This window comes from Mastigoproctus giganteus, chromosome 12, assembly GCF_048544385.1.
Source record: "Mastigoproctus giganteus isolate SK-2022 chromosome 12, ASM4854438v1, whole genome shotgun sequence".
Taxonomy (NCBI): domain Eukaryota; kingdom Metazoa; phylum Arthropoda; class Arachnida; order Uropygi; family Thelyphonidae; genus Mastigoproctus; species Mastigoproctus giganteus.
The window spans coordinates 17,791,570-17,801,686 of NC_143586.1; the positions used below are offsets into that span (position 1 = coordinate 17,791,570).

General features: G+C 39.8%; 1 protein-coding gene across 1 annotated transcript in view; it reads left to right on the forward strand.

Annotated features, from left to right (window-relative positions):
* LOC150076740 (uncharacterized) overlaps nucleotides 1-9,886 on the forward strand; it is a 31,533-nt gene extending 21,647 nt beyond the window's left edge. The window contains exons 3-4 of the mRNA XM_090386330.1: nucleotides 5,995-6,074; nucleotides 8,092-9,886. Of these exons, the coding sequence (XP_090242456.1) occupies nucleotides 5,995-6,074; nucleotides 8,092-9,363 (1,352 nt within the window). The 3' untranslated portion in view covers nucleotides 9,364-9,886. The remainder of the gene's footprint in view (nucleotides 1-5,994; nucleotides 6,075-8,091) is intronic.
* The last annotated feature ends 231 nt before the right edge of the window (nucleotides 9,887-10,117 follow it).

The window sequence follows — 10,117 nt, forward strand, 5'->3', positions numbered from 1 at the left end:
CTCATGCAATGAATAAAATGAGGAAATGAGAAATCGCATTTGTGCATCCAGCCAAGCTCATCCTGTAAGCTGCGTACTGTAGTTAAGAGGCGCGAAAACTTTCTGGTTTGTCCATCTGGCTCCCGAATTCGGCTTGCATTTGCCTTTGCTGATTCCGTTCATTCGAATCTGCTGTTTGGTTCAAATAAGTTTACTTCGGAAAAAGGCAAACACTCATAGCCTTCAAAATGGTTATTTAGATTATCTCCAAGGCAACTTAGTCATGAAGCATCAGTGTGACAAAAGCCCATAAAAGTTTCTCCTGTGGAGGCTGGATCTAACCCAGAGTAGAGGAACAGTGTTGATGTTGTAGTGTTTTAGGAACATCAGGGACCAAGGCCATATTGCTCCGTGCATATTGGCTGTAAATTGTGTGTGTGTGTGTTCTGAGGTTGATTTTGTTTGTTGGACGAAAAACCCGAGTATCCGGGAGAAAAAACCATGCTGCCCTCTTCTGAGACCGACAAATTCAGCCACGTTGTGAAAAAGGCCCATAAAATTTCCTCTCATCATCGACGAGACTCAAACTCAGGTCTTTTCCACCCAGTGTGGGGAGTACGGCGAACCTACCAACTGTGCTATCTACGAGAGCGAGCAACAGTGATCCTAACCATTGCGTTATCAATTACAGTCCAGTCATATTTTTGCCAATGACCTTGCTTTTGAAGAAATGCAAATTTCACTATTCGATATTTGCCCAATTTAGTATATTTTTAAATTCCACGTTTACAATAAGTACTCTTCTCCTGTTCTGAAGAGGAGATTCATCTTTTCTGCAATATTTATCCATTCTTAACGATTTTCACATTTATATTAATTCTGGTAGGTTTCAATATTTTTTATTTTTGCCATTTGGTTAGTCGTTGTCTTTGATTCACTGACCTGTGATTGGATAGAGGGTATGACCTACTTTTCTGTTCAGTTCTTTTGCTCATTATATTATCCTTGTTCAGCATTCGTGTTAATTTCGATAAAAATGTCCCCACGAAGCGCCTCTTCTTCTCATGTTTTTTATCCTCCTCAGCTTTTATTGGGCTTCGGCAACCTGGATTCCTGCTGATAGCGCATTGGCACTGACTGCTGTTCTTCTTTTTCCGTATGAAAAAAGCCAGGTTCTATTCCTGTCTGGAAGAACTGTGTTTTTTTCGTGCATTCTATTTTATAATTTCGCAATTTAGTTTCTAGTTAATCTCAGGTGAGGATCGCATTTCATCCCTATAAATATCAACCATGGATTGCACGAAATTCTCTGGCTCACTTTCTTTTGAATATGAATCGAAACAACTGAGATCATGAGTCGCTAGTATATAACATTCAATTGCGTGTATTTCAGAGTTTCTCTTTTCTGGGATGAAAAAAACCAAAACTTGTTTTTCTCTCTCCAGAGACCGGTAAACTCGGCCACGATGTGAAAAATGCGTGGTTTTTGGTGCATTTAATGCAGATTAAAGTTGTCGGTTGTCTGCGTTTAATACAGATATCTGAGCCTAGCACTTGTTCATTCAGTTATTAGTGTCTTCGTCATCGGGTAGTAACTTCGTACACTACTGATCGACTAACCAGTGCGTTCATAACTTCACCTAGTTTGCCCAGCCACGCCCTCTATTATCTGTTTAAGTACTTCTAAAAATATAAATTGTCTGTGTATGTGACTTCCGTAAGCACCCCCGATGAGAGACAAAACATACCATAACTGAAGCGATACCATCTGCTGTTCGCGATTAACAAGGCGATGGCACACTTAAGTGTTTAACAGCACCTTTCTGTTGTATAACCCTTGCCTTCTTACTTGATTAACATCTAGTGACTGCACGTCAATGACCGGTCAACCAGGTGGTGTTAAGGTGGCGCTGTTGTCGTTACTTTTAATGACCGCATCATTTAATTCCTAATTTGTATGCAGAACACGTAACAAAAGTAAAGGCAATGTGTGTGGCGGTTGAGCTCACAGTCTGTGGTCTTTGTCGGTCCATTAGATCGTTGAAATTTTTCCATTCCCATTCAGAATTATAACCCTCCTCTCGATCTTTTTGGGAAAACTTCAAGTTTTCAGTAGATAAGTTATTTTTTTCCCTCCTGTCCATGGTGTACATGGACAGGAGGACAGGATTTTCCTCCTGTCCATGTTCAATACACCACTGATTTTCATATTGTTCATTCTAAGGAATGGGGAGGTGGATTGAAAAATAAAAATGGTTGTACTGAAAGTGGCACTGTAGTGTGTCAGAAAAACAATTAGTATCTCTAGGTCAGGATTTGGTGGCGCGTGAACTTCGTTTTTTTTTTGTTACCAGTTTTATCTAACCTATTTTTTATCATTTACCCCAATCTCGTAAAACTAGAGCTTGTTTAAATTTGACACAATTGTTTGTATACAGACAGGTAACATAGTTTCACCAATATTATAAATAAAAAGGAAAAACATCTGTCCACGCATGGGCTTTATCCTGAGGTTTCATTACAAAAGATTTTAATGGTATCCGGTATATTACAGACACTACTACATCACCAGTTTGTCATCATGGCCGAATTTAAGCCAAATAGGACAGTTGTCTATGGTCTGTGACAACTCCCGGTTCACGCAGTGGACCCAAAGTGTGGGAGTGAGAAATAGAAAGAATCAAAATTATTATTATTGATATTCTACACAATGGAGTTAACAACATGTTTGTGGAAGTGTATCTCACACTTCTCAAGTGATTAAATCATTATTTAAAATTAGCAGGAAAATGATTTTCATTTTTGAATTACCCGAAAATTCAAGGATTTTTGTCAGTAGCCTTATTCCAGCTTCGATATCACATTTTATTATATTTGACGTGGTACAAATTGCCAATGGGATTTGTCTCAAAAGGTTTTCTCAAAAAATTTCCTTTGCATTTTCAATAAATTGTTCTGAATTATTCTTTCATTTTAGACGCGGAGTTGGGCACAATTTTGGAGCCCATAGATTTCCCGAATATAGTGTGGCACACCAGATGGAAAAGACCTGAGTTGGAGTTTCGTCGATCACGGGAGGAATTTTTATGGACCTTTTTCACAACGTGCCTAAGTTAGTCGGTCTCAGGAGAGGATAGCATGGTTTTTTCCTCCCGGAAACTTGAATATTTCATTCAGCAAACAGAATATCGATCTCAGAAGACACGCAATTTACAGACCTGGTTCGCCACCTCAGGAGGGCGAACCAGGCTGTATAAACAAATATTGAAGAAAATAATATACATTGTGCGTTATGCGCATAAAGAACCACCTTATTTTGACCAACGAGTATAAAACAATAGCAAACGTTTCGAATCTAGTTATGCAAATCCTTCTTCTCTTTGTATCCCCCTTTTTCTTTTTAGAAAATTACGAACAACTGCTGATTAAGGAAATGCTCTATAAGAGTGACCACAGTGGTTTGGTCCTCATCTTTGTCTCCACTTTGCAGCGCTCAATTCCAGCACCAGTTTATTGTAACTTTGGAGATGGTGTGCTTTTCGTACGATGTGAACATAGTATTTTTATCTCCTTGAGTTTAGATTAAATATGGATCTTCAGTAATCATTGTTTTAATACTCAGTCTCTTAAACATTGGGAGATATTTTTGGTGCATGAATCGGAATTCGCAGATAACGATTATTTATTTATTTATTTAACATTGCCATCCTTCTTTTCTTAAAACAATGAACTTGTAAGAGTTACTTCCCAGAACATAAAATTCTTTACTTAAAACAATAAAAACCTTGAAAATAAATTCCTCTGTAGTATAATCAATAAGATTTGTCAGTTCGTTGTTTGAATTACTACCTCTGACCCACATAAAGGCTATAACCATTCTCAGATGAGCACACACTGACTACAATGAGAATATAAATATCCTTTGAATCCTAAGGCTAAAACAAATAATGGATAAGACATTTTGCAAATTCGCAGAATAATCAGGATAGCAAACTTATATGCCGGATGTGTGCAGTGAGAACTGGCTTAATTAAAAAGATTATTTGAAGAAACCATTCTTCTCTTACAAGAAATGTTTTACTCTGAATATATGAGTCGTTTTCTCATGATTTGCACAGTCTCAACAGTAGTGCCATTTAAGTGCCATGAGCGTAACTTCAGGGGTTGATTCCCTGAGGGATTTTTTAAGCCAAAAAGGTCCCTAGGTCCGATTCTGAATAAATAAGAATAAATATACAAGTACCGAGTAAAATTATTATTTTTTTGGTTATCAATGGACACTGCTCTTCGTGGACTAATGCTATTAGTGGAGTTCCTCTGGGTTCAGTGCTGGATTCATTGTTGTTTTCTGTATTTATCAGTAATATGTATGAAAGCAATCAGCTTAATGTCCAAGTTTACAGATGATACAGAGGTTGTGGTTAACGACAGTCATTTGGGTGATCTACTGCAACAAGATCTAGGAAAATTTGGTTGATGGATTGAGAAATGGCAGTTGAATTTTAACATTGACAAATGTTACCCCAGCAGTAACCCCAGAGTAACTTATCAACTGTGTAGTAAGGGGAAGGGGAGAATGAAAAAGACCTGGGGATATTGTGCATTCAGACATGGAATTCTCTGCGCAGTGCATGCATGCTACCAGGACAGCTCATTGGGATTTGTCAATGATGTACAGAAACTCTTCTAGCAGAGACAAGGAGGTGATTATCCCTTTGTATAAGGCCATGGTTAGGCCGCATCTTGAATACTGTGTACAGGTCTGGAGGCCTTTCTTTAGGAAGGATGTAGCTGCTGGAACGAGTGCAGAGAACGGTAACCAGACTGGTGAATGGAACAAAAGGGTGCTCTTACTTAAAAAGGCTTCAGTTCCGCGAATTGTCATGTCTTGAGACCAGGCACGTGCAGGGAGATCTGATTGAGGTGTTTAAAGCTTTGATTGGATTGAGTAAGCTGAATGTTGATGATATTCTTTCATTTGATGAGACAACACATATGAGGGGACATGAATTCAAGTTGAGGAAGGATGGTTGTAGAATAGATGTGTGAAAAGATAGTTTGCCTTCAGCCAGCGGGTGGTTGATTGTTGGAACAGGTTTCCATCTGTTGTGGAAGTGGATGGGTTGAATAAATTCAAGGGAGAACTAGACAAATTTTTGGTGGGTACGGATGGGTGAACTGTTTTTTTTTTTTTTTTGGCTGCTGCTATATAAGCTTGCTTTCATTCATCATTTGCCATTACTACCACTACTAAATACGGTAATTTAAATACTTCCCTATTGGGTTTTTCCCAAATAAAAGATAGTCACAAAAACCCTTCTTTTAACTTTGTATTACTTGAGTGAAACGAACTGTGAAATGTATTAATATAAAGTATTAACAGTTTTATTACAAATGATACATTTTTTGCCTCTTACTGCACATACATCATTTCTATTGCCAAGGTAGTGCGAATGCATCGTTTAATTACATCTCATATCGTGAATATCTTCACAACAAGTTGCCATGGTATTGCACTGCTTTGAATAAGTAACGATTTACCAAGAAATATTTTTTAGATTAAACTACGCACACCATCAGGCATCTCTCATATTGCGGACTTATACTTCATAACTGGGTTGTCACTATTGCAACACCAAGATACCTACCCATCCACTGATGGGTAGGTACCATAGATGAGAAGCCAACAAACTTTGAAACGGTGAAATATTTTTAGAATTTCGTTACAATTTTGGGGAAATATTCGCTAGGATGCACTAGAATAATTGTAATTTTTTTAAACGACAATATAAGCATACATTTAAAAAATATATCAAATTGTATTTTTAATAATTTTTTAAATATATTTATTCTTGTTAATTCTTCTATCGGTTTTATTATTATTTGAAAGCGCCATTATGGTATTTTCATATCAATAAAAAGGTCTCTCTCTCTCTCTTCCTAATTTCCTAAGTTCTCTCCTCTCTGCATTGCAAAACTTCATACAAGTTCAGTGATTTTGTTTGTCTTTTGTAGGTGTGGCAGCTTGGGCTGTTAGTGCGGATGTTATCATGCCCCGCACCAGGGTCAAGGACGAGCCTCCTTTGCACCTGCAGGTAAGTGATTTTCCTGTTCCGTGTAGATGACACTTATGTAAGAGTTGCATCAGAGGCGCGCGCGTACCAGTGCTACTGACCCACATTACTCGAATCTGTTATTGGTATTAGGTCAGCGAGTCTTTTTAGCCATTTTCCTGTACTTGCGAAGTACTGGACCTTGGACGTTTTAACTATTTTTCTTTTATTTTGAAACGAAAAAATAATTACACTCAGAGGGTCATCCCTTTAAAATCACCCTCCAGAAGGTTATGTTAGGAATGCGTTAAGCGAAAAGGCAACTAAGTTTTGCTGTTTGCTGGATGAAAAATCACTGACACAGTGTTTTCATAATACAAGCAGACTATTAAACTTCTTAGTATAAAACCATAACACGGTTTTTATGATGTAAATGGGTATTATTTGGTTTGGTCGGCTTTTTGCAAGATGAAAAACTCAATATTCCGAGAGATAAAATGGGATGGTACTTGACCAAGACCAACTAACTGGGACAGTTGAGTAGGGAAAAATAATAAAATAAAATAAACAATAAAAATCTTTGATTGGGACTTGAATCTGCCCATTAATTGTCTTTGAGCCTCTTAAATCTATACGGTAGGTTGCTAGTCCTTCTCTTCGATGATGGACTACACTTCATCTCACCCCTCTCCTTTAACCCTTCTGGCTATGGTGACCCTACCATAGGGTCACCATATCAATCATCAGGGGTACTCAAACTTCCTCGCCAGAGCAGTGGAAATCGGTTCTGTGAGGTGACGAATCTTACTACATCCTATTCCGATTAGATGGTCAGGTATGGTTGTGGAGGTTTCCTGTAGAATGTCTGCTAGCTCTTTTTACATTGGGCCAAAAATGAAGTTTGGAACGTGATGCCTACCTTAACATTTTTGACGATTCCGTGCTTCCTGTGATTTGGGAAGTAATGTAGACAACAGGATAATGTCCCATGCCATACTGCTGTTGGAGATTATTGCCCATACATGAAAGTACAAAACTTTGAATAGCCAGTTAAAACGGTAATGATTTGTATCCTAAGGAACACCCCTAGGATGAATTGAAACATCGGGTGAGAACCGGACCAGCACTTTCCAGATTGGTAGCTCAATAGGTCACTATCTGCTGGATAAATATACATTCGCCACTCCACTCGTAAGCTTATTTTATAAAAAAGTTTGTTCTTAGTTTGTAAATAACTTTTGTTGGTTTATAGCATGTTGCTGATTTGGCAGTTTAAAAATGCAAGAGTAATTTTGTGTATAAATTGGTGCATTTTGTGTATAAATTGGTGCATTTTGTGCGTGTGTGTGTGTTCTCTTGTCGGTTTGCCAACCTGGCTTGCTGTTCTCTCCTGAGACCAACCAACTCTGCCAAGAGTGAAAACGCCAGTTCCTGGCATCATTAATATGATTCGAATCCAGACCTAGTCCATGGTGTGGGAGGAGGATGATTATAACCACCGTGCTATCCGCGAGGCACTATCTTTTTATAAACTTATCCTCTCCAGATTATACTACTCTCGGAAGAGCAACAAAGCTGTAAAAAAGAAAGATATATTCCATTTCGGGTGAGTGTGAAATCCTTTAGAGGTGAGGACCAAATAAAGGATATAAATTTCATATTTTGTGGCCAGAGTGGTTATTCATGCTAAGAAGCTTTAAAAGCTTAGCCTCGTCAAAAGAAGACCCCTATAAAAACTGTGAACACAGCCTGAATCAGTCAGTGTACTTGTGGAGTCCACGCGGGTAGCAAGTGTATATATTCACCATCTTCTCTACACCAGTTGGAAAAGGCCCGGTTTCGAATCCATTAGTTATGCGAGGAACTTTTATGGGCATTTTTCATTCCGTGGCTGAATGTCGGTCTCAGGCGTGGTAGCAAGGTTTTTCAAGGTTTTCAAAACAAGCAACCTGACCAGAGAACACACGCAATTTATGGACGTAAATTAAAAGACTTTATTGAATTCAAGTAGACTGTTCGTTCTAATTATGGCTTTTTTTTCTATTTTTTTTTTTTTTAGGAAAAAACCGATGAAGTTCCTATGATCCAGGATCGGCGAGATCATTTCCCTCAACACACCAGGTCCCGAGTTGACAGTGAAGAAGTCAATATTATCGAAGAAGTTCCCCGTACAACACATGTCAACACAGCAAGCCCCCACTCTCCACTGCAAGAGTATAGTGAAGTCCCCTCAGTTCCCAGTGCAAATATGAAACCTGTCGTTACCATGAATGCATCTGCGGCAACTAGTCCAAACACAGGAGTCGGAGAATTCTTATCGAAAATCATTTCTTCCTCGGGATCAAGAGTGTTAGTGGTCGCCCCGCTACCTAAGGTCGACCACTCTAGAGAGAAACCTCAAGTTTCTTCAGAGCATGAGGAGGAAGAAGAGGAGGAGGAGGATGTAGAGGAAAAGGAAGAAGTTGAGGTGGTAACGAAAAAAGCTAAGGTAAACAGACCGTTAGTTTTAAGGAAGAGCAAAACGAACGTGAACACTCCGATTCGACGTATGAATCCCCGACCACCTACTTCCGGAGGTCAACGGACGCAGTTCCGGGAACGCAGTGGCCATTCTAGCGATCTCATCAGGTCATCATCCTCCCGAGAGACGAGGCCTGTTTCCATGGAGATAGCATCTCATGAGCAGACTCGTCCTTCTTATTCTTCCAGCCCACGCCGGTCAGGTGAGCAGTCTGGATTCGTGATCAACCTCTCGACCAAGAAAGGTGGCTATGGCCAGTCGGTTCCGCTACTTCCGCTGCACGCAGTCCCCCAACCAGTACCAAAGCAAGCAGCTCCTCCTCCTCCTCCTCCTCCAGCATACCACCAACGTCATCATCCTAGATACGTAAAGCCAAACCAGAGAGGGCAACAGTATCGACCTCCCCCACCAAACAAGCCGCCCGTATATGGTGGCTACGACTTGAAACCAAAACCACAGTACCAACGTCCCTACGCAGTTCCTCCACCTCCTCACATCGACGGAGGTCATCAAGCTAGCGATTCCAACAGATGGGGAAGTGTGGGCAGCTATCATGAAGTTGCAGACTACGGTCCCGTCGAACACGTCGAAAAACCTAAAGGGATAACCGTCACTATTGGTGCAGGTGGGCCGCATGGAGATTACCATGGAGGTCATGTAGAGCCAATGGGATTGGTGAAGTCTTTTCTTCTACCCTTGCTTCCAAAACCCCGAATCAACCTGAACGGTAGGGTGGTTTTTGGAGTAGTTCTAGAGAAAGGAATTGGACTAGGAGGAAAACAACCTGTGCTTCCTCCCCCGCATTACTGATAACCAAGTCCCTTTGTACATAAAAGACTTCAGGGATACGCCAAAGTGGAACACGAATTACTCCTGTCCAATGGACTATGTCGGTGAACCTATTTACGGCGGTTGCCATAATTCACCGAAGGCGTTATTCCACGTCAACGGTGCAAGGACATTGGAGAAGTAGCCAACCATGCAGTTTTGGTAGTGGGCCAGTTCTCACCCCTTTCCATGTAGAACGTGAAAATTAATTAAACAGTGTCGTAGCTGGACTGCATGTCGATTCGTCAGGCACGCTAAAAATGCAAGTGGATGTTATGTTAATTTAGTGTATTTTGACATGATCACTGGAACAACTAATCAGAGGTATAAATAGATCTAATGGAGGTCAGCACGATACCACTCATTAGATTTGGGTTAGTAGACATTTAAGAAATGTCCTGGGTATTTAATGAGACGTCGCTACAGTGAATAAGTAAGACAAGAAGGGGGAAGAAAGAGTTCCTGGTGTTATAACATGGTCATCTTAGTTGTGAAACACTCCTGGATTATTAAAATAATGGTCATGCTATCTTTGGCAGAGAATTCTGTGTACCAATCGTAATATTAATGCCATTGTTATGATTGTATTTATAATACACGACGTTATAAGTGATGTTTAGTAATTTAATTCCATTTCATGGTATTTCTTCTTAGAAGCTGCTAACATGGTACAAATCACAAATCCGCATTGACGTATTTGTGATTTGTACGCCCCTCACTCGAAACCATTGTAAAA